General features: G+C 37.1%; 1 protein-coding gene across 2 annotated transcripts in view; it reads left to right on the top strand.

Annotated features, from left to right (window-relative positions):
- The window catches only part of UVRAG (UV radiation resistance associated), a gene marked incomplete at both ends in the record, with an annotated part of 258086 nt that overhangs the window by 211820 nt on the left and 20491 nt on the right, over positions 1–25775 (top strand). For both annotated transcript variants that reach the window (XM_084256101.1, XM_084256102.1), the window contains one exon: positions 22131–22222. In XM_084256101.1, the coding sequence (XP_084112227.1) occupies positions 22131–22222 (92 nt within the window). The remainder of the gene's footprint in view (positions 1–22130; positions 22223–25775) is intronic.

A 25775-nucleotide genomic window follows, 5' to 3' on the forward strand; every position in this document is an offset into this window, starting at 1 on the left:
CCTTAATTTTCAAGTGTGAGAGATTTATTTTTCCTTAGTGAGTCCTAATGTTTCTACGCACGCACTTACACATACACCCCCGCATGCTTGTGAATGTGTGTGGGTACATGGATATGCCAATGAGGAAATCAGACGTATTCTTAGTTAATTCCTGCATGAGATCCTGGAGAAATCTTTAAATTTATAGATCCTGGTTGCTGTTAAATCGACCTGATCTTGAGCAATGTGGTATTATTTTTAAATTTATTCTAGTTGTGCTTATTTTTCCTAGGACTTCTGACTTATCAGAACTCAGTGAATGTCCTCAATGAATGCTTTTTCCACAAACCAGCATAAATAGCTAAGTTACTATCACACATGCTGTGTGTCAGACAAAGCATTTCAGTTCCCATGGCACCATGTAAGATAGATGGATTAATCCCCTCTTACAAATGAGGGCTTTTAAGCTTAGAAAAATGCAACAACTTGCCCAAAGTCATACTGCTTACAAATGAAGGAGCAGGATACTTTATCAAGAGATTTTTATGTCCATTGTTTTAGTAATTCAATCTTTATAATAGTCCCTGAGGTGGACAGAATACATTCTTTTCTGTTTTCATTTTAGAACCGAGTAAAGAAGTATAGTAATTTACCGATGGTCACTACAGTGGCAGACCTGGTACAGTTCAGGGTTGTTCTCTGAACCTTGACATTATTGGGTATTTATAAAAGCTAATGGGCCAGTAGTGGTATTGGTCATACCACTGTAGTGACCCACTGGCGGTGGTTTCCCACTGGCTGCTGCTTCAGAGATTCTTCATTGCCTCCAACGGAGAGTCCAGTCTCAAATACTTGACATTCAAGCAAGCATTCATACTGAGAAAAAGCAATGGGATGAAAAAATATCTGGCAAATCTGTTTATGTCAAACCTCTGCTTAATACTTCTTAATGATTTTCCATACACTACCTTCCTATAATCCTCCCCCCTCAAAAAATAAAAACTTTAACATGGCAAAGGCTTCACACGATCTATCTTCTTCCTCCCTTTCAGCCTCACCTCCTGCTGCCATTTACCCCAAAACCCCTGCCACTGGCCCCTTATGCAAGGAAAGCTGAACTCCTTCACTGAGGTGAGGCCCACCTTCTGCTTTTGCTTTTTACTCCCTGTGCCTGGAATTTCCTCTGTCATCATGTGCCACACTTCTTGTTCTCCGCTCTCCAGCTAGGCCACCTTCTTGTCTGTGAAGCCTTTTTACCCTTCTAAACAGTTATCATTCATCTTCTATTCGCCCTGCTGAACTTTAAAAAAAAAAAATCAATCAAAATTGTGGATATTTCTGTTATTATTTCAGAGTCAGTGTGTATGTGTGTGTCCTAACAAGTTCCTTAAGGGTTAGAAACTGAAACTTACTCATCCTTTTATCCTGACACAATATCTAGCATATAATAAGGACTCAGAAAAGGTTTGTGCGTGGAAGGTAGACTGAATCAGTGACTTTCCTACTTGGAGTAAGGACTAAGAATTCATTAATGAAAGGAATAGACTGTGATTTGAATGAGAGAGGGAGTGCACATTTGTACCAGATGAAATCACTATCTTCACTTGCAAATGCGCTTGGCTTTGCATGTGTGTGGAAAGACAATACAGGGGGTTGAAAAGTGGGGTGAGATTAAGGAGAAATTATATAGAGGGAGCACTTTCCCCAAAACATATTCAAATTTGTCTTTTTTCCTTATAGTCAGAGTTGACAGATAATTTCAGAGTATTATCAGAATTCTCTAATAAGTTTGTTTCCTACTGACAAATTTATTTATTTCAGATATAGTAGTGAATTACTGGCCTGGTGTAATTCAACTAGTGTATTTATAATGGCAATATAGGTGACATTGTTACTGGTTTACGAGGATGCATGTCACGAAGCTGTATGCAGAATGGAAAATGCAGGAGAAGGGGTCTTGTCTTTAGATAACTTAACCCTAGAGTTCTGGTCCATTAACACTTTTGTTTTTAGTTTTATAAAATTTATACATGCTATTAGTATCAAGAGTCAAATAGTTCTTTAAGCCTTATTGTGAAAAATGCTACCTTTCCTTGTTCCCCAAATGTAACTTCTCTCAACAATTTTAACAGAGTCTCTTAGTAACTGCGTACACATCACTAATAGCCTCGTACTATTGCTACTTCTTGCATTTTGTTTGAGGATTATCACTGCTTCTTTCAGATGAAAACTTGACATTCTTTCACCAGCTCTTTACAGCATTCATATCCCTTTTCCATCCCCCATTTTACCAGTATAGGCTAATATTTAAATGACTGCATCTATGTAAATCCCACTGATGGATGAGCCCTGAGGTACTATGATTTTTTTTCTACCTAATGATTTTTTTGTTTTCTTTGAAATGCATGATTTTCTCTTTTTTTTTTTTTTTTACTCAGTTTTCTGTGTGCTTATAACTAATTTCACCTCAAACACTGCTTACTGGTTATCTAAATCTTCTCTCAATATGACCAGACATTTACGTGTTACACAGTCATTTGCATGTTAGGTATTCAATAAATTTCATATTTCGAAGAAACTTCTGGAGCCTTTTGACCTGCTCACATCTGCTTGATAGCTCTCTGTGCCTTTACCAGCATCCTCGGGATTCCCCACTTCTCTCATGTTGAAATCTATTTCCTGAATGGAACCCATGTCATCTTCTTTCTCAGTTTACTTTTTTGTTTCATTAGAGACCATCGAATATAACTTCCTAAGAAAGCATGTGGAGGTGTCTTTTTGTGTTTTTGTTCTGCCTTCTGATAGATTCCCTTAACTTGAGCTTCTTGCCCTTCTGTTTTTCATTTTCATAATCTGCTTTAATATTTTAATTTATAAAAGCTCTTTTTCTCTGAATATCATCTTGTTTTTTATATGTAGTATCTTTCGTATGCACATTAATGATTTAAATCATTTTTCATATTGATATTTGCAGTGTTATTATTTGTTTTAGAGGCTTTTCTTAGAAGCTTATTGATATTTGATTACATATTGATTTTTAAGAAGAGAGGACTGGAAAACATTGGAAGCTCATTGGGTAGGGTCTGTCAACCCTAGGGTCATTAATTATGCTGAAGTTCTTTCTCTGAAGGATTAAAATTCCAGTTTTATTTTCCAGGTGAAAGAGGGATGTTGCCTGATTCTTTGGAGTTGGGAGGGCATCTGGAGAACTTACAGATTTTTCAACCAGTCTTCCTGTTCCTAGCCCCTACTTTAGTATCACTTTATTAAGAAGTATGTGAGGACACCAGTTCTTAATCCTTGTGGGGATTATTGAGGTTAGTTCAGATTGCCCCTCTTCTTTCCCTTCTGGCTGAGAAGTCAGCCTTTTTTGCTTGTTTATTTTTTTACTTTTAAGTCTGCTAAGTTATGTACCACATATCCATCTACTTTTTAGTTTCCAAAATTTTGTTTTTGTTCTGTCTTTGTCTTACATATGTGCATATGTATATCTTTCCCTTGGAGGTTATGTTTATGTATTACTGAGTAACTTATCAAATGAGCCTACCTACAGAATAAAAACTATACAATCAATGAAAAATAAAAGAGTAAAAAATGCTATAAATTGAGGACAAAATAATAATAAAACTATCTGAAGGCACTGGAGTGTGACTATAAGCAGGCAATTGTGCTAGAGCAAAATTATCACTTGGGAGAAGGGAACACTTGGTGAATATTTTATTTGTAGTCCCAGTAGGTCCCAGGCTGTACCTTGCAGGACAGCCATAATTCTGATAGAACTCATCATCTTTCTGGCTTGAAGAATCAGAAAACAACTCAGGGAACCTTAGCTGTTGGAAAGTGAGGGAGCAAATTATATAAAAGTGATAACTGATTCTATGTATAACCTTTGCCCAAGTCTTTAACTGCTCCACGAACCATGCGTGCGCAGCGTAGACTCTGAGAAACCTCCCGCTACAGGGGAGACAGAGTTTGTGCTTTGAATCCAGTGACGTTAATTGACTGATGAGCAAAGCAAAGCTAAGCAAAAGCGTGCACTCCCAGTGTTTAGGACATAACCCACAGTTGCTTGACATACAAAGATACAGGAAAATGTGACGTATTATTTAGGGAAATCAGTAAAAACTAACTCCAAGATAACACAAATGTTAGAATTAGCTGACAAGAATTTTAAAACAACTATTGTAACCATCAAATATGTGAAGGAAATCTATTTTTAGTGACTGCAACGGTAAAGAAACTGCAGCAGAGAAACAAAATGTTTTTAAAAGAACCAACTTAGGAATACTGGAACTGAAAAATACAATATCCATACGTGAATGCATTTAACAGTAAAATAGAGATGTCAAAAGTAGTCAGTGAATTTGTAGATCACTAGAAGTTACCATATCTGAAGAATAAGTAGAGAGATAATAGAAAGATTGAATGAAGAAATGATTAGCGCCCCAGCAGCCTTTGGGACAGTGTCAGAGTCTAGCGTATGTGCAACTGCGAGAAAAGAGAAATGAAAGTAATTTAAAAAAAAAAAAAAGCCTAATAGAATCCCCGTGTTTTAGATGAAGATGTGTGTCCCCCCAAAATTTATATACTGAAAATTTAGTGCCAAAGGTGGTGGTAATAGGCGGTGCAACATCTGGGAAGTGATTAGGTCACGAGGGCAAAGCCCTCAAGAATGGAATTAATGCCCATAAAAGAATGCCCTCACCCAGCCATGTTGAATGGCTCCAAATCTCAGACTTCCAGTCTCCAGGACTGTGAGAAGTAAATTTCTGTTGTTTATAAGTCATTCAGACTGTAGTATTTTATTACAGCAGTCCCAGCAACCTGTGGGACAATATCAAAATGTCTAGCATACACGTAATTAAAAGATAAGTGAAAAATATAATTTTTCCAAATTTGATTTCAAAAAAGACCTAAATATATACATTCAGAAAGCTCAACAAACCCCAAGCAGAATAAATATAAACCAAACCATATACCCACATGTCCATGCACACACACACACACACACACGGTCACACAACACACATAGTTGTCAAATGGTTAGAATCAAAAAGAGTATTTTGGAAGCAGACAGAGAAAAACAACACAACTGCATACAAGAGAACAACAATTTAAAACACTGCTGCCTTCTCATTAGAAACAGTGGCAACATGAAGATAGAAAATCCCATTACTGGCACGTTTTTTCAAATTTCAGGAGGTTGTGAATGTTCCACCTGCCATCTTGACCCACCTGTCCCTAAGAGAAAGTTTTAAATGGAGGAGGAAGGTTTTTTCAATAGATATAAGAAAACACAGCGGGCTTTAAAATATTTTTTATTTTAAATATCCTATTTAGTCTGATTTTATTGTATTTCCGACAGTAGAAGAATGAGATCCAAATACAACTAGTGATGTCCCAGAATCACAACCAGTCTTCTCTGCATATTTATCTTTTCCTGGTCACAAACTGAAAACCATACAGTCACAGAATTTAGAGATCAGCAACATGTCCTCGAACAGTCAACCCTCTTCTATAGTATTACTGAGATTCATCTTCTGTAGTATTACTGAGATTCTTCTTAAAACTCCAATTAACAAAGTATTTGTTACCTTCTAAAACAGTTCATACATTTAGACTGTAAAGGAAAGAAGAGAGGAAGTAGAAGGAAGTTGGTAGTTTGGGTATGTCTCTCCAATGTTTGTCCATAACGTACATGCCATAAAAGAAAGGAACAGCATTATTTGATGTTCATGAACTTTAAGTAAAAGGCTAGCATTTTATTGGTGTATTTTCAGTGTGTTTTATTAATTGTGTAACCTTTAGGAATTACTTACCTAAACTGGAATCTTCAATCTGGTAGGCATAGATAATAAACTTTAAATAAGATACAGTATTAAAGAACCTGGCAAAGAACTTGGTACACAGAAGCTGGTATTAAATGATCAGTCAGAGAAAGCTTTTCATATAGAACATTTGACTAAACCTGTAGGGTCAAATTTTAATAGATAAACCAGAAATGGACTAGGATGAACTTTCCAGACTGAAAGAATAACCTGACAAAGGAATCACTGAAAGAATCAAAATCTGAGATTTATTTTAGGAATAGCAAGTATTACTAGGTGTTTGGATTTTAGAGTGTGTGACAGGGTACAGCGTAATGTAAGTGGGACTGAGAGGATTTTGACAAAGGGCACCTGAGCAACATAAACTACAACAACAAAGAAGTTGGCGTTTTCACACATTGCAGTACTCAGAGAGACACAGACTAAACAAAGATCCCTCAGGGGAATCAAGGATCCCTTTTTTTACTTAATGCAGCATTTTTTAACAATTTTATCTTATAGACATCAATATCATAATGATTGTATACATGAAAAACTTATATTAAATATATGGATTTTTCTGGACAAGTCAAAAATGTAAGTAAAGAAAATGTCCCAGAGAAGGAGCTAATTATCTTTATATTGAAAATGTGTCAGGAGGAAGAAGAGTAAAATTAGACCTTGCTCATGGATTAAGTTAATACAGAATAGGTAGAAATTAGAAAGGGGAAAATTTTAGCTTATATGAGAAATGTTTTTTAACAGATAAACTGTCCAACAATGGAATGGAAATCCTGGACATGAATTAAGTACACTAGCGGTGTACGTGCCAAAACTAGATGATTGTCAGAGAGGCTATAACAAAACCTGTCCTGTGCAAAAAAGAAAAACTGTCTTCTAAGGTTATGCTCTATTCACTATGATTCTACATCTAATCAGAGCTCTTGCTGTCATCTAGGTATAATACTTGCCTCAGACTTTGCCCAGAACTACCTGTTCTAGACCTTCATGATTGTCACAAATACTCTGAGGTAGTCTCTTCCTCAACAGGTTTAACTGCTTCAAAAACCTCCAGGAGTTTTCACTAGAACAGGCTCCTGATGATACCTTACCCCAGACTTACCTTAACTGAAATCTGCCACCCCTTCCAGTGGAGACTCATTTTCTGACACTCCACTAGAATAAGAAGGTGATGACGATGAAGGAAGGACTGGGTAGCTTGTCCATTTTCTCAAACCGCATCATTTTCCTCTTTGTGTAAAACCATCATCCTTCTTTGAGGCTGTCGAACTGTTCCGTTCTCTGACATATCTAGTCTATGACATGCTGGTTACTTCTTTGAGATACTCACTATTTAGCACCTTGCTTGAGGTCTGCCTTCCCGTGGTAACCCTTCCTTACTCTAGCCTCCTTCCTTGTCTTTCGCATGCCAGGCTGCTCTGTCCCTACCCTTTCACCTTGTAAAACCCAACCAGTGCTGTGTGATCTAGATAGGTTATCACTTCCTTTGTAAGCACCCCCAGACTTGATTAGGGATTCCTCCACTGTGTTCCTATAATTTCCTCTCATGTGGTATGTATTCTTTAACATATTTCTGATTTTTAAATGTCTTTCCCTTATATCATGGTTCATTTAAAAACAGAAACTCTTTATTTATTTATTTATTTATAAATTATTTTATATAATTCTTACATCATTTTTCATTTTTGCATAATGTATGCATTTTCATTTTGGTTATATTCCCCATACAATTCCCACCCCCCTTATTCTGACCCTGATCCCGCCTCTCCTACCCCCACGCCCCCAAGTAGTATGTCTCTGGTCTATAGTTGCTTGTTGATTTTGATTTTTTACTTTATCGCAATTAGTCTTTTTCCTGGTCCCTTATTTAGGTTTTCTAAATTCCTGCTGTTTTAACTTCAGCCCTTGGTCTAGCACATGGAAAGTATTCAACATCTATTGACTAATGATTGCATGATTACAGCTGCTTGTACCTACATAACGCTGAAGGTGAAACAAAAAGAAATAGACTTAGTGGGGTTACCAGAGCTAGTTTATACAGCTTGCTCATGTGCTGTGGTTTCCCAGTGTTATAAATAAGGTCACATAATGCTGTGTGCTTTCTATTAAAAAGCAGATTTTTTTTCTTGTTCCAAATAAGTTATTCATTATTTGTTAGTATTTCAGTCACTCTTCCATTAACTTGAGTATTGAAATTTGGCTCTTAACCTGAAAAAATCTTCCAGATATTTTAGAGAACCATAATCTCTGGAGAACAAACTTAGACTTCCCAAAATAGATAAAGTTAGGGGTGATTCTTCAGTATCATAAACCCTTCTCCCTGAGAGCTTAAATTAGCCATTGGAAAAGTATGACCCAGCAGTGATTGATGTTTAAAATATTATTTGCTAACTGAAATCCTCTGTGCCCTTGTATAGAGTCATCCTCATTGTGCTTGATAACATAGTAAATACACAAATGTGTTATCTGTCTGTCAGGGTTTACTTGGGTGACATCCTACCCATGATTTCACTCCAAATATTTTCAGGTAAAAAGTAAAGGTAATCTTCACATGTTTTGGTATTTTCGTTGCTCCTTAATAAATTACCACAAAGTTATTGGCTTAAATAACTTCCATTTCCATCTCACAGTTCTGTATGTCAAAATTCTGGGTGGGCTCATCTGGTTTCTCTGCTAAGGGCCTCACAAGGCCAAAACCAAGGTGTTGGTGAGCTAGTTCCCAGTTGGTCAGACTAGGCTCCTGGGGAAAAATCCACTTCTAAGTTCATTTATATTATTGGCACAATCCAGTTCCCTTGTAGCTATAGGTATGAGCCTCCCTTTCACTTGCTGGCTTTCAGCCAGGGGCCACTCTTAGCTCCAAGAGGCCTCCAGCATTCCTTCTCAGTGACCTCTCAGCTTCACACCAATACTGTCCCATCAAGCACTTCTGACCATTCAAATCTCTCTGAATTTTCTGCTTTCAAACAGTGAAAACTTTACTTTTAAAAGGCCCATATTAGATTAGACCCACCCAGATAATCTCCCTTTGATATTAACATAAAATGATCAAGGCATGAAGGTCTTGGGGCCATCTTGAAATTTAAAACTCACTACCTCATCCTTTAAATTCTCATAGAAGGTTCTACTTTTCTTTTAGTTTCACTTAGTTATTGTTCATTAAGAGATAACCTCCTTCAGGGTGTCATTCATGGGTGAGTCATTCTATGATACTCCATCAGACCATGAATACCTTGTAGGTGTTTGGCACATATCTAGTGAATTAATTTCTTTTTGTTAGATGAATTGTAAAATTAAAACATGAGTAAAATTGTTCCAGAACATCTGTCCAGTTGGAGGAGCAATGTGCACTTGATAATACATTGCCATTTTTCTTTTTTCCTTTTTTAAAGCTACATTTATTTATGGTCAACCATAGAGACTAAACAGTGGACACATGGGTTTGGATTTTATGCAATTCAAGTGTGTCGAAAGAATTCCACAAAAAACTTAAAAGACACGAAGTAGATACTATAGTAAAATTAATATTTTAAAGGAAAAATCATTAGTGAGAAAAAAGGAGCATTCTGGAAAACTGTGTTCCGTTTAGGGCACCTCATCATCAGATTCTTTACGGGAAATTGGAGGGAGTTCAGAGACATAAAGAATGATGAACAGGCTGTAGAGATTAACTTACAAGCAAAGTTTTTAAAAGACTAAATGTGTACAGCTTAACTGAACAACAGCTCAGTGGAGATGTAACTGTTGTCACATGTCTGACATCAAGAGAAGGAATGTGTTTCTCTGAAGAGTTGAAGGGCTTTTTCTAAGTATGGGAACTAGCTGAGGAATGAGAAAACAGTCATTTCTAACCATTTTGGAAGCAATATTTAGACTGTGCTAGTATGTAAAGTATCAGAGTTGAATTCAAGTCCCAGCTTTTCTACTTGCTACCTGTGAAATGTCAGGCAACTCCTTTAACCTTTTAAATTTGTCATATGCACCATGGGAATTGTGCAGGCTACCTCATGGGCCTGTTAAGAAGATTAAATGAAATGACATAAGCAAGCGGTCAAGTTCTGTGACTGGCACAGATTGAATGTTGAGAAAACCAGTGATTGGTATTGATACTACCATAGTCATCTTCATTCTCAAGTGGTTAAGAGTTCAGAGTGCCAGGGTCAAACCAGGGGTGCAAACTCAAGCTCAGCCATTTATTAACTATCTCTGAGTCTCAACAATAAGAGAATTATGAGGACAAAATGAAATAATGAAATATGAAATGCTTAATTAGAATAATGCTGGACACAACCACTTGATACATGTATTTGTAACTGGAGCAGCGTTTTCGTTATCATTTTATTAATGTAATCATCATTCCAACCATTGAACCTGGCAAAAGATCTAGCATGTATTCAATTATTTCCAAATCTTTCCTGTTCTAAACAGTGTCATTACATTCAGTTGGCCCTCTTGGTAACCTTAGATTCTGGTTTGTACTATGTAGTTGGACCTACAATGGTTGAATCTGTACTGAATATTTACAGACCTTTTTTTCCCCTCTCATCATTATTCCCTGGACAATACATAGTAACAACTGTTTACATAGCAGTTGCATTGTGTTAGGTATTATAAGTTATCCAGAGGTGATTTAAAGTATATGGGAGTGGGTGCAGTAGGGTGTATGCAAATACTACATCACTTTTTATAAGGAACTTGAACATCACAAGTTTTAGGATCTTTGGTTGTTGGATGCCTGCAACCAGTGCCTTGCAGAGGTGGTGTTAGAGTATTACTAATTAGAAGGCATTAAGATTAATCAGAGGATATTAATGGGATTTCATATATTTATCACAGAAAGTGCAGGGGGGTCAGGAGACAGATGGCAAAGAAAGCAAATGAAAAGATGCTTAATATTATTAGTCATTATGGAAACACAAATTAAAACTTAATATTATATCCTTAATAGAATGGCTAGAAATGTTTAAACTGACAGATCAAGTTCTGATCATGGCCTTCCATCCAAGTACCACTTAGCTTCTAGGGCCTTCTGCTGATGCAGAACAGCTGAAACACACAAATAGCACATTGAAAAACAGTTCAGCATTTTAAAAATAAAATTAAACATATATCTACCATTTAATCCAGAAATTCCACTCCTAGTTATTAGTCCAAGAATAACAAAAATAAAAGTCCAGGCAAAAATCTGTACCCAAACCTGTGCACCTTAATAGCCAAAAACTTCCATGTAGGGGATTACTACTTAGCAATAAAAAGGAATAATTACTCATATATGCAACAACCTGGATAAATCTCAAAAGCAAATGAAAGATCCAGGCACACTTGACTACATATGATTCCATTTATTAGATATTCAAGAATACTGATTCTATCCTATTAAGACTGTGGTCTTCTTGATCTGATATTGTTCTTCCCACCAAGATTGCATCAGTCAATGAAAATGATGCAGAAATGCTAAGTTTGATCAGTTTAGTTCCTAAAGGATTTAGGAATTCAAATTGGGTCATAGGTCAGTAGAAGGTAGTTTGGGTAAATTAAGGTGCCTAAGACTATAAACATAAGGGTAGGGAGCCAAGGTTGAGCCTGGTAGACCTGACAGCGTGAATATCTATCTGCTTTCATGGATCCCGTGCAAGTTTGTTGTCTCCTACAGCCATTAGCCTCCAGAGAACATAACCTTTCTCTGGTAATCCTTAATTAAAACTAACTAAAGTTGCTGTCAAGGGTATGTTTACCCTGCCTTGACAAATTTCCACTGCTTTGCTTGTTCATTTGCAATATGCTTTAGTGACCCTCTTTAGCAATTCACAGTTAGCAGTATTAGAGACCACACATATAAATTGGGTTGACCCCAGAGTTGTCATTGTCACAGTGCTTCTCGGTTGTCTTCTGGCTAACATAAGATTCCAAAGCAAAAAAAAAATTGTAGTGTTCTTAATATGACAGATGTGGCTCAAAAATATAACAAAGCAACATATGATATAAAGAAAAGAGCCCAGGGTCAAAATTCTGCAAACTTAGATTCTGGTCTCTGGACTCCATCTGTTCAACCATGGACATGTAGCCTCTCACTTACCTTATATGGTAAGTGAAACAGGTGGGCTGATGTTCTCCAAGGTGCCTTTCAGCTCTTAACATGCATTCCATGATTCTAAAAGGAGCTGATAATCTGATTGGGTGGAAGAATTGAAGAAACTTTTCCATTTCTTGGACTTCAGAGCTTTAGATGTTACTTTTAAGCTTTTTAGATCCCAGAATGGCAGGTCTTGGCTGTGTCCAGTATTTACATTATAACATATCTATTTTGGAAAAGAACTGCATGGTTTATAGATGAAGATGGAAAAGTACTTAGGTTGTTCTTGCAACCAGAGGCCCATAATCAGATTTTTATTCTTTTCCTTAGAGATATATATTGCAATGACTCACTGTAAGAAACAATATTATTGCTCATATTAAGTATTCTTTAACTTTTCCACATCTCTGGAAGAGTTGTATTTTTTTTCTAGGAAGGCAAATTTTGTTTTTGAATGGGTGTTGCCCTTTTTTTCAAGTTCTTAATCTAGTTCTTTTTGTGCCATTGAAACCAAAACATTTAAAAATGAATTGAGACTAGTAACTAGACCTACTGAGATTTTTCCTTTACTCCATAAGCCAGAACTCCAAAGTTAAGTCTTTGATGCATATGTACATTTTTAATTTCTTATTTTTTCACTTTCCATACACCATTTCTCAAATTCATTGTAATCTCATCACGAAAGTGTTGATCTTTTAGTAACCTTTATTGAAGCATTGTATTAATCCACATTCCCTCATGGTAACAGAAGGTTTGTATCAAACATATCATGCAGCTTAGCTTGAGCCCCATATGGAACTAATAAGCCGTGCAATAAGTGGCCTTGTGTAGAGGAATATAACTTGGAAGGTTGTGTGTATGTGTGTGTGATGTCTAAGCTGAATTTTTCCATCCAAAACCTAAACAACAAAATGATTCCTGAATGCCTAGAGTCTTTCCTAGCCTAGCAAAATTGTTTAAAAAATAAAAATAAATGTGAGCACTTTGATATTAAATTAGCTCAATAAGATGCTCGCTGAGTACAAGAACTTAGCATTTATTTTTTAGAAATACAATCGCACTTTATTTTTAAATAATGATCTCCAGAACTGCAAATGGTCTTACCTAATCAGTAGCGCACCATTTATCAAGCTGTACGAACTAGTTAATTTCAACTACAAGAGCTCTAACATCATAGTTGATCTCTCTCTCTTATTTAGTGAAATTCACTGGGAATGTGTAGTGATTCCAGATAAAGCTCACATGTGGTTTTCAAAAAACTATTGTATTTTTATGCAAAAAGATGATGTAGAGAGAAAAACAGAAAGTAGGTACTTGGTGGAATGGACATGACTGTAATTGTCTTTTCATTCTAAATGTGTTCTTTGCTCAGTTTTCTTCTGTTGTTCCAGTAATTATAAAGCCAGATCTTCCTGGTTATTTTAGTAGGGGGCTTTTCTTTTGTTAGTAGACAATAGCAGTTGACCATTTTCCCAGGAATAACCAGGAACATTGCTTCTCCCCAATTCCCATCTGATTTATCATCTATGTACAGTTTTCACCTACCAGTCTGCCACAGAACTGAACAGAAATTTCATTGTTCCCATAGAGGTTTAAACCAATCAGAGTAATGCTGAAATTCAAGCTAATTGAAACCAAAATTCCACTTAAAAACTGCTTAGACTCTTTGAATGGTGCTGCAGTAGGAAGTTGTTACAAAAGGTGTTTATTTCAGAGACTAATTTGAGGCAGTTAGACAGACCCAAAGCAATATTTTATTGCCTGGGGTTTCTTGGCATCTGCCTTTCCCAATCAGAAGTGAGAGCAGAAGGAGCTCTGTTTAGGGGAGTGTAGCATTGATAGTGGTTGATGAAGACAGGTTTTAATGAAATATGCAGTAAGATTTCTAAAGAAAAGAGGACTTCATTTGTTCCTGTCCTTCATAGCAGCCTCTGAAGTTGTCTTCCTCATTGACTCTCCTGCATAAAACCATGAAGTAGATCCTTACTGCTGACAAGGGAGATAAAGTCTTAACTCTTGAACTTAGAGCCCCAGGCCTTAACTGGTTTTATTGAATACCCTCTAAAAGTCAGACTGCAGGAGTTTCCATTCTCTATAGAAATTCCAATTTAACTCTTACAGCAACCCTATGAGACCAATATGGTAGGTTGCGTTTCTAGACAAGACACAGATTAGTTATGTAACTTGCTCAAGGTAATATACATTATATGATGAGAAAAGACTGAGCCCAGTGCCTGGCATTCAGACGAAAGTGGGTTCACGGTGCCTAGCTTAGTGGATGCTAAATAAATACTTGTTGAATGAATAAATAGTTCTTAGAGAAACATAGTAAGTATAGTTCTTTCTCTCATGTTCTATCCATTTCCTGTCTGTACTTAATGCCTTACTAGGGACTAAATTTATTAAAGAATTAATAAAAATTGAGATGTGTTCCTTTCCTGAAGTATTTATATTTTAACAGTGGGTCATTTCTATCTGATATAGTATAAGACCGAACCTCATTCTACATCTCCATTTTTATGTTTGCGGACTTTTCCATTTTATCTACCCCTTAGGTGAATATGTACAGATTTGACATCCTCTTAGCCATGCTTCACTTCTGACACCACTGGAACTGGGCAAAACCAGAAACGGGGCTAATGGGCTAATGTTCCTTCCTGGAGCACCTTGTAAATGTGCATTACCTATCCATGTCTTTATATCAAAATCTTAGATGCATGGTGCAAACCCTGCAATTTTTAGAGCATTTAAAGTTGACCCATAGACCTTTGAAAGGCTCTTCAAGATGATCTAGTCCAAGGGAATGTAAATTGTGCCTGTGCAGGCTACAAACTATTCTATCACACTTCTTACAATTCAAGTTGTTATTATTTGTTTTACACTATGGGCTTCTACATAGTATTTCTTCTGAACAGAGGATTCTAAGGCCACAAACAAAATTTGAAAATTAATTGACTAGTTCAAGCAGGGAAGGAATTCACTGTAGCCATGTAGCAGAGCTGGGTATATTACCCACATGTGACCACACTCATCATATCTGGTCTTTTCTATTTCACTATCTAGTTATTTAAAGATACTGGCATTTTCTTTTCTTTTTTTTCTTTTTAGATTTATTTATGTATGCAAGTAAGAGCTGGGGCACAGGCCAGAGATGCGGGGGGTGAGAGGACTCACCAGAGTGGGGAACGGAACAGGCAGACTGACTGAAATACACTGCTGAGGGAGCAGCGGGTGAGACAGGAAAGGTCTGCCGCACCATGTGGATTGCTCCCTGGCTGGCCGGGGATCAAACTCTTGCTGCAGAGGCTGTGGATTGCTTCATAATGAGATGCTTAACCCCTTGCACCACCAGGGAGGCCCTAAAGATACTGGCATTTTTATGGACTTATTGCTGCCTCCCTAGAGAGCTTGCTGTCAGAAGCTTAGTAAATTAATAAAAATTAGTACTTAAAAAGTGAAGAGTGTACTTAAGATTTTTCTTCTGATTTGAACTCTTCTTTTCTTCCTGTTTTGACTCCCATTCTTTTTTTTTTTTTTTTAATTTTCTAGAGGCATGTCTTATTTATTTATTTATTTATTATTTGTTTGTTTGTTTGGTTTATACATGCACTGGGTACAGTCAGAAGCGTGGGAGGGTGAGAGAATTCACCACAGCCAGAGCGGGGAGCAGAGCAGGCAGAAGGACCGAAGTACACTGCTGAGAGGAGCAGTGGGCGGCAGGAGAGGTCTGCTCACCATGTGGGACCCTCCTCCGGTGGCCGGGGAGCAGCCGGGGATCGAACCGGCTGCAGAGGCTGCAGGCAGCTTCGCAACCCAGCGCTCAACCGCTGCGCCACCGGGGAGGCCCCTTGACTCCCATTCTAATTAGCAGGTGTAAGTCATAATCAAGCATCAGCCTCAGGCCAAGCCTCGTGATAGATGCTGTGATGATGATACCATAGAGAGACTGTGTATAACAGTAAATAATAGGTGGTTTTTTTTTTTTTTTTGGAGCACTTATGTACCAGTATTTTGTAGGATACTCTATATACTTTATCTTATTTAAACTTTACAACAGTTCTACAAGGCAGATAACATTCCTGTTTTATATGAGGGGAAACTGAATCTCAGGGAAGTAAAGTAACTTTCCCAAAGTCAAACAAGTAGTAAATGGTAGCACTGATACTCAAACCCAGACCTCCTACATTTAACTCCGTATACTGGGTCACAATGTCTCTTTCCCGCCCATACTGAATTACTTCATTCATTAAATATTTATTAAGTACCTAGTCAATTAGTTAAGGCTTTCTGCAGAGAGCAAATAAAAAAGTAGTATATAACAGGATTTGGAGAGAAGGGTAAAATGCTCCTTTAGCCTGAAGTTAATCAAAGAGAGCTTATATAGGAAATGGAACTTCTGTTGGCTTTTTGAAAATGAATAGAATCTGGGCCTCCCCTGTGGTGCAGCCATTGAGCGCTGGGCTGTGAGTCTGCCCGCAGCCTCTGCAGTGCTGGTTTGTTCCCCTACCCCGGGGGAGTGCAAACTGGTCCAACCACTATGGAGAACTATGTGGAGATTTCTGGACCTACTAAACATAGAGCTTCCATATGATCCAGCAATTCCACTCCTAGGTATTTATCCAAAGGACACAGAAACATCATTTCCAAAGAGCACCTGCACCCCTATGTTTATAGCAGCCTTATTTATAATAGCTAAGATATGGAAACAACCCAAATGCCCAAAAATAGATGACTGGATCAAGAAGATGTGGTACATATACACCATGGAATATTACTCAGCAATCAAAAAAGATAAACACATGCAGTTTGCAGCAACATGGATGGAGCTAGAAGGGATAATGCTCAGCAAAATAAGTCAGAAAGAAAAAGAAAAATACCGGATGGTCTCACTCATAGCAGGAATTTAGAAAACCTAAATAAGAGACCAGGAAAAAGACTAATCAGTGCAAAGTAATAATCAAAATCAACAAGCAACTATAAACCAGAGACACTCTATGGGGGGGGGGGTTAGAGGAGGGAGGGTTAGAGAGGAAGAACTAGCCTCAAAATAAGGGAGGGGTGCAATTGTATGGGGAATATAACCAAAATGAAAATGCATACATTGTACAACATTGAAAAATGATGTAAGAATTATATAAAATAAAATATTAAAAAAAAATGAATAGAATCTGACTAGATGGGGAATGCCTAGAGAAAGACTTAGAGTCAGAAAAGAACTGCCTGAGTGCTGAGTTATGTGTAAAAGATTGTAAGGAAGGTTGTTAGCCCAAACTGAAAGACTTATATATAGGGGGCATCATGGTAATACTATAAATAAGAAAAAAAAATTGAATGTACTCATTTATGTCAGCTCCCTAGTGAAATGCTTCTAATAAAGGTTAAGTAATTTAAAAATTGTAAACTCTAGGATGAACAGAACAGAAGAGACTAGAAGGTAATAGAATTGACAAAGTTTTAGAAAATCACATGCAAATAAATGAATGATAAACTGATTTAGCAGAATATAGAAAAACCAAAACCTACGGTCTTCAAGAAGCAATATGCAATTCAAGCTGTAGAATTCCAGAAGATACACAGTACCTCATAGATTGTAGGGTAAGGACTTTAGTTGAAAGTCTATAAAAAGAGAAATAAGATTCTCAGTTCACTTCTCCCACCTGCATAGCCAGGAAACTGCCGCTGCAGGGAGACTAGAGATTCACATTCAGAAAAAGAATCAAACCCCAAGAACATAAGGGGATTTAGTGAAAGCCTGATATACCAATACGACACAATTCCCCACTGCTTTTTTCCTACTTAACTCCCAAAATGGGGTCCAGATTATATCCCTAGACAAAAGATTGGAGGATTCCCTCTAAAAAATACAAGTAGTCCCAGCAATGAGAGCTTCTGGAACTGATATGTTCCCCACAGAAAGAGCCCCTAGGCAGCAAAAACAGCCTATGTCTAGACTATCTGGTCAGCTTTATAAAGTCTCATTTGTAAAGATGAACCAACAACCAAGATTACTGGATGTTAAAGGAAAAATTTCTAACATTTGAATCTGAAACAAGAAAGAAGAAACCAAGAGGTAGCAAAAAATGGAGTAGAATATGACAAAATAGAAAATAATCAGAATTAGAGGATAAGAGTTTTCAAATTGGAAGGACTCACTTAGTCCCCAGCACAATGAATGAAAAAAGATCTGGGGTTAAAGAATAAAATATCCTAAATGCTTCTAGAAGGAAGAATCAACTCCTATACCAAGGGTCAGGGATCAGAACATTAGTCCAGTTCCTTCATTACCTTTTGCAAAGTTAAATAATAGTGAAACAAAACTTTAAAAATTCTGAAAAAATTATTTCAGCTTTGAATTGTGTACCTAGGTCAACAATCATTCACATGTGTGAATGGAATAAAGATATTTTTAAATATTCAGATGTCAAAAAGATACTCCTTTTCCCAGACAGCTATTATGAGAGATTCTCTGCCAAGATGAGGCAATAACTCGAGAAAGAAGCCTTGACATCTAGGAAAGAACAGTTTCAATATAGACATCAAGTAAGCAGAATTTCCAGGATGATGGTAGAGGAAAGTTCTAGGAAGATAATAAAGCAGCAGTCAGTCCTGATTGGAGCAAAGAAAAGGAGTTCAGGAAATGTCTCCAAGAGAGGAAACGGACTTGATAGGTTACATGGTATATTTAGTCAGGTTAAGAAGGATTTTCAGGGTTTGTCGTGGTTTGAGGAGGATGTACTGATGGGTACATAGGTTCTCTATAAGCATCACTATCAACAAGATACGCATGCGCTCTGCAGCAAGTGGGGAAAATGGCAATTAATCACTTTAGGAAAAACAAAAAAAAAGCACAAGAAAGGAATAGTGTATTACATGACTGAGCAGTGAATTATTGTAGGGGTACTAAGGTGAACGCTAAAGTATTGATTTAAAACAAAAAGTATGTTATTGAATATATTGAGAGCATGAGGAGGGTAGAATTAAGTCCTTACATTCTTCAAACAAAAGTCAGTAGAGAATATGTGGGTGGGGAGATAAAGTGTGTAAGAGCAGAGTAATATAGGTGAGCTGAATTCTCGTCTTTCACAGAAGGAGCACAGTAGATGGTGTCTGAAACTGGGGTGGGGGGAGAGTGAGAAATACTAATGTAAGCATATGGTTTAGAAATATGAAAAGAAGAAACATTAGAAGTGATACTAGTAAAGAGCAAAGAACTTTTGCCTTTTCAAAAGAGCCTATAGCACTTTAGACTTTTAAACAGTATGTGTACTTTATTAATAAAAAATTAGTAAACATGTGTTACATGTGTATCTCTTTATTTCTGTATGTTGAAAATCAAAAGTGTGACACAGTAGAAAGAATTCAGAGTTATTTAGAGCTTCTAGCCTGGGCTTTGTCCCTTATCAGCTCTGTGACATTGGGCAGGACACTTGTCTTACTGAGTCTTCTGTGAAAGGAAGGAGGTTGGAAAAGATGATCTCCAGAATCTTTTTAAGCTACAGTATCCTACAATTCAGTGATAAAAATAATAGTGCTAAGCAGCAAATGAAAAGTTAAGAGCTGGTTGGAGGCTTGAGAGTCCTGTGTTTTCTCTCTTCCTTTATTTCTTTTTGGTTGAAATCAGATTGGAGAGAAATTTTCACTGTAGTCTCTGAAAAGAATTCAACCCCCACTTCCATTGTGGAGCCTGGGGCAGACTATTGATGATGTACTGGCTCAGGGACACATAACGTGGTGTTACTTCAGTATGGGTTTTTTTTTTTATATTTAATATTTTTCAGTATGAATCACAGGTGAAATTTCCATGCCATGTGTAAACAATTTGACTTTTTTATTGAAACAGTGAATTCAGGAATGTCATATTGGGCTATCAGCCATTTTGCTTTTATCAATGTATGGAAAAAATGCTTTTATATTAATACAAGAAATGATGTCATTTAATATGGAGTGGAGCTTATAATTCAAGGTCAGCAAATCTCAGGAGGTGATTTAGGTCACCACGTGAGCTTTGAAAAAAAGGAAAAGAATATTTTCCTTCTGTCTTCTCAAGTATTTTTATGAATTTTCCCCTCAGACTTTGGATTAGATGGTAGAGTAATATGGTTGTGAAAAGGCCACTCTGGATGATAATGACTTTGTCATTGAAAAATGTGGCCATAGAGATTTTCCTTCCCTTTTTGGCCTTCAGTTTCCCCATCTGCAAAAGGAAAGGATCAGCCTAAATAATATTCAAGATAGCTTTTTGCTTTAGCTTTCTGTGTTTCTACCTACTAGATTTGGGGGTTTTCCTTACAACGTTCCATGCAATATTACCCAGAAAACTCAACTTGAGAACTAGATATAAATAAAACTTCCGTTTTTTCGGAGAAAAAAACTTTCATTTTTTTATTGGTTAGTCTTATTTTTTAAGAGAGGAAAATACTTAAAAGTTCTGCTTGGCTACTTTTAAATTTAGGTACTGGAAAAGCAAAATACCTGATCACCCTTTGCATTTATACACCAGCATTCAGTTTACTGAGGCCTCTCTTTGTTTATTTTCTGTTGTTTGAAAGTTCATTTCTGTAGGGCTGTGTTGTACACTTTCTGTGTATTGGATATTATGCATGTAAGCGTGTGTGTGACTGTACACATAATGTCTTACTCACTTCTCTGCTGGCCAGTTAAGGAAGCAAATGATATTTAGAGATAAAGTGAGAGGAGACAAGGAACAGACAGATGAAAACCATTCAGCAAGTTACCCAAGGTATGTAGAAAGACACTCATTTCAGAAACTTGACCTCTATCAGAAAGAAGTTAAACGAAAGGCAGATATAGCTCACAAACCAATAGTTTTCTCATACTGGCTCTAGACTTTTGTGCTCTGGTTCTCAACAAAGAGAAAATTTGGATACAGGGGTATTACAGAGCACAGCCTCTGTCAAACATAGCCTGAGATTTATTTGTTTAGTGAGTGACTGAGCACTAGCACTGTGTCAGACGTGGTTGGGAGTCAGAGGTGAATACAGCATGACCCTTACCCTTGCTCATACAAAAGGAAGCGTCAGTGAAGGAATGCCTGAATGCCCAGAGTACATGATACCAGGCTTCAGTATCTGAAGTGAAATACTGATTTTATGGTCTAAGTCCTTGGAGTTGATGTTAGCAAACCCTGTGGGGGGTTTTAAAATCTCCTGTCCCCATAGTTGGTCACTCACATCTTTCCCAAATTGACAGGGAAAGGGAGGCAGGAAATAAAGAGGCTGCTTTTATTTTTACTTTTTTTTCCATCATCAAAAATCTTTTTTTTTAATAAATTTTATTTTTATATTCCCCATACAATTGCAACCCCCCCATTCTGATCCCAATCCCTCCCCTCCCGCCCCTCACCCCCCCAAAAGTGTCTCTGTTTCATAGTTTTTTGTTGATTCTGATTTTCACTTTCTTATAGTTATTCATTTTCCTGGTCCCTTATTTAAGTTTTCTAGATTCCTGCTATGAGTGAGACCATCTGGTATTTTTCTTTTTCTTTTTGGCTTATTTCGCTGAGCATGATCCCTTCCAGCGCCATCCATGTTGCTGCAAATTGCATGTGTTTATCTTTTTTGAATGCTGAGTAATATTCCATGGTATATATGTACCACATCTTCTTGATCCAGCAATCTATTTTTGGGCATTTGGGTTGTTTCCAAAGCTTAGCTATTGTAAATAGAGCTGCTATAAACATAGGGGTGCAGGTGTTCTTTGGAATTGATGTTTCTGTGTCCTTTGGGTAAATACCTAGGAGTGGAATTGCTGGATCATATGGAAGCTCTATGTTTAGTAGGTCCAGAAATCTCCACACAGCTCTCCATAGTGGTTAGACCAGTTTGCACTCCCACCAACAGTGCAGAAGAGTTCCTTTTTCTCCACACCCTCGCCAACATTTGTTGTTGACAGTTTTTTTAATATGTGCCATTCTCACTGGTGTAAGATGGTATCTCATGGTAGTTTTGATTTGCATTTCCCTGATTACAAGTGATGTTGAACATTTTTTCATATGCCTGTTGGCCATTTGCATTTCTTCTTCAGAGAAGTTTCTTTTAAGAGGCTGCTTTTAAATATCCTCAGTGTGGCTGATGATATGGGGATCATACATTCACTTTTTGTTAAAAAAAATTGAGAGTTAAATTATTGAGAGTTAAATTAAAAAACAAAAACAAATGAAACACTTGTTTAATGGATATTTCATAAGCATCTGCCAGAATTTCTTTTCATTCTGTTTTCCACTTTTGCAGCTAAGATACCAACATGGACTAGGGACTCCAGACTTGAGGCAAACCCTTCCGAACCTGAAAAACTTCATGGAACATGGACTAATGGTCAGGTGGTAAGTAACTTTATCTCTGATAACCAGAAACTATAATGTAGGTAGTGATCCTGAGAAACTTGTGCTGACTTCCTCATTGCTCCACATCTGCCTTCAGGGTTTCTACTGTAGGACGATCTGAAGAGAAGAAAGGGCAGCCACCATACTTGTGTAGGTGTAAGCCCCAGCCTGGCAAAGATGGGTGAAGCACCCTTGGACAGAGGGTGGGTTTGAACAGCAGATAGTTCATGGGGCAAGAATCCTTGTGGGATTGCTGAGGCAGAGACGGGAGTCCAGCCAGTGTGATTCACGAAAGGGAGACATGGGGAGCCCCGAGGTCTTTTCCAAAGAGCAAGTGGAGGATATAACTATGGAAGGAGCAAAAGAACGTTTGCCGCTGAGAGTTAAGGGAAGGACCCACATAAGGAATAGATCAGTTTGTCAGGACCTAGTCTGAGATCAGGAGGCACATACTGGAATTTTCTTATATTGGCTATGAGTGTCTGTTGTACCATATGGGCAGGCTGCTACTTAAAAATGCTTTGTTGGTATAGATGAGACCATTTTAAAAAGGAGGGGGAAAGGAAGTGTCTTGACTTTACTTGACTTAAATCAATGGAAAGCTATTGGCTCTAGCCCCTTAATAGTTCTTGAAGTTTGAATCCTTGGGTAATGAACAGAAACTTTCAAAACATTGCAACTGAAAATCAAACCTTAAGAGCTGGATAGCTGAAAATCACATAGTTTCATGTAAAGAGGACTGGCTTCAGATCCTGTATCTTTTTCTAACCTCCTGTGTAAACTTAAAGCCCTACCTCTCAGAAACTTAATTTCTCATCTGTAATCCCTGCTCAGTTGCGGTGACGATGAAACGAGATAGTAGACAAAAGCACTGTTTTGGGAAAGAAGGTACAAGATTGGATTAATTTTCTTCTGTGATGAAAGGATAGACCTCGGGGATAATAAAAAGTGATGTCTATGCTTGAGCTTTATTTTGATGTTTTTTAAATTTTTGTCTTACATGATCTTCAAAATACAAGTTCCAGATGTCTGATTGTAGATAGGACTCCCGTTTAAGCAAATACACAATTGTTTCAAACATTCTACTCAGAATATCAAGAAAATTATAAAAGCTTATAAAAGATATGGGACCTTGAGAGCTGAGAAATTAGGAATAGGCATTGAGTTTTTATGCAAAATAATAAGTACACTAACAGACATTTATTTAGCAGTTTTTATGTATTGTTCTGTGATAGTTATTCTGGAGCATAATAAAAACAATATGACTCAAGCCCTACCTTTGAAGGATTTGTGATCTAGCTGGAAACAATAATCTAAAATAACATAGAAAAAGAAAAAGAAAGGTAGGCAAGCTATGGAACTACTTGATTAACAACTAAATGAATCTTGCTCAGTTAATGACAGATTGTCTCATTATCATTAATTGAAGAGTCTGTCCTTTGTCTGCTGTTTGATAATGCCATATCTTTCATATACCAAGTTCACTTTTATACACATTGATCTTTTTCCAGGATCCCTATTCTGCTCCATTGTTTTATTTGTCTGTCCTTAGGCTAGCATCACAATTTTAATCATTGTAAAATGTAATTTCTATACATCTTGTTGAGGTTTGAGGATGTCCAATAAAGCATCCCTTTTCCCTCTGACATTTGGAATCATTTGAGAGGAGAATACAGGAGACAGACTAATAGAAATCAAAATGTCAGTTTTATTACTGATAAAGCCTCTTGGAAAATGTGGCTTTAGATCTGTAATAAAAACAGCCTGCAAAGATGTCATTCAAAATTAAACTTACCCTCACAGTCACATTATGAATTGGAGAACCCCAGGCTTTCCCCACAGAGGCAGGCCCTTACGTAGGCTGGAGAGAGTGGTCTGATAAGTCCTACAGGAACCCAGGTGGGGCTAAGCCACAAAAATCCGGGTTTTGCTTTCCCCTCTAAGTCTACCAATTAGAAAAGATCTTCCTCCTCTAAGAGACAGTGAATAAGAGGATGAAGAGAGGCCAGGAGTATTACCCCCAAATCATGTTCCTTCATAGGGAGGGAAAATGAAGAGCCTTCAACTTCATTGCTATCTGGTAGGGTGAGGCTTCTACTTCGTGGTTCCTCCTCAGAACTTGGCTTCTCTTGACTTATGAATCGTATTTAAGTGATTTGACATCTTTATGATATTGTGTCTTCCTAACTCTGCATACAGTATCGCTTTATATATGTTTTCTTTATCTTTTTTAAATATATCTCAGTAAAGTTTTAAATTTTCTTCATAAAGGTCTTTTGCATCTTTTACTAGATATCTAGCCCTAGTTACTGCTTTGGATTCTTATTGTAAGCTTTTTATTACAATATTCAACTTTTTTTTGTGACTCATATATAAAAATACCACTGAGTTTTATACTTTGAGGACATGTTCCTTAAAACGTTTGGCAACCTTACTAACATTAATTACAACAGTTTGTCTTAGATTCTCTTGGATTTTCTGTGAGAGTGATTTTGTTCTTAGTGAGTGATGGAATTTTGTCTTTTTATTTTTATTGCATTTTCCTGTCTCGTGTCTTATTATGGGAGTGGATATCCCTATCTTATTCCTGATCCTAAAGAGAATGTTCCTAACTTTTCACCATTAAGTATTTATTAAAGTTTTGGATAGATATCCTTTATCAGCAAAAAGAAGTTTCTTGCTATCCCCCAGCTTGCTAAATTTGTCTTTTTAATCGTGTATGTGTGTATTCATCAAATTCTCATTCTAAATCTATTGATAACTTTATATTTGTTGTCCTTTATATGTTAGTTTGTTAATAAGTAATACATTTTCAAATGTTAAATCATCTTTGTCTCCTGGAATAAACTCTAGTCGTGATGTATTATTTTTTTCCCTATATTATTGGTTTCAATTTGCTGATCTTTTTAGAAAATCCACATCTGTGAACTAGGATGAAACTAGCCTATAATCTTTCTCTCATAATAATCCTGTTCTGGTTTTGGTAACAAGGTTATAACACTGTCATAAAATAAATTAAGGCTCTTTCTCTTCTCTCTGTAACCATTTTTAAGAGATAGGAATCATCTCTATGTTGATTGAAGGTCTAATAGAACTCAGCAAAGACCTAGTATTTTTACTTGTGTGTATTGAAATTCCTTTAATCCTTTTAGTGCATACTGAACTCTGTTGCCAGATCCAAAGGTCGTTTTTTTGTTCTTCTGTTCTTCATCTCAGTGGCATTTGGTCTTGCTGACCTTTACTACCTGTTTGAAACATTCTCCTTTCGTGACTTCCAGAAGACTACCCTCCCCCAGTTTTTCTCCTTTCAGCTATTTTTCCTTTTTTCATATTTCTCTTCCTTTTTTTTGATCATTAAATATGGAGTTCTCTCTCACCCCATCTCAGGTCCTCCTCTTTTTTCCTCTCTCTACTCTCTTTCCATTGATCTCATCCCTTCTCGCAGTTTCGAAAGCCATCTATGTGCTTACGACTCCCAAAGTTATAATTTCAGCATAAACTCCCTTGTATACTCTGTGGCCAGTGAGCTGTGGACACCTCACCCTGGAGGGGC

This window comes from Talpa europaea (genome assembly GCF_964194135.1).
Source record: "Talpa europaea genome assembly, chromosome: 1".
Taxonomy (NCBI): Eukaryota; Metazoa; Chordata; class Mammalia; order Eulipotyphla; family Talpidae; genus Talpa; species Talpa europaea.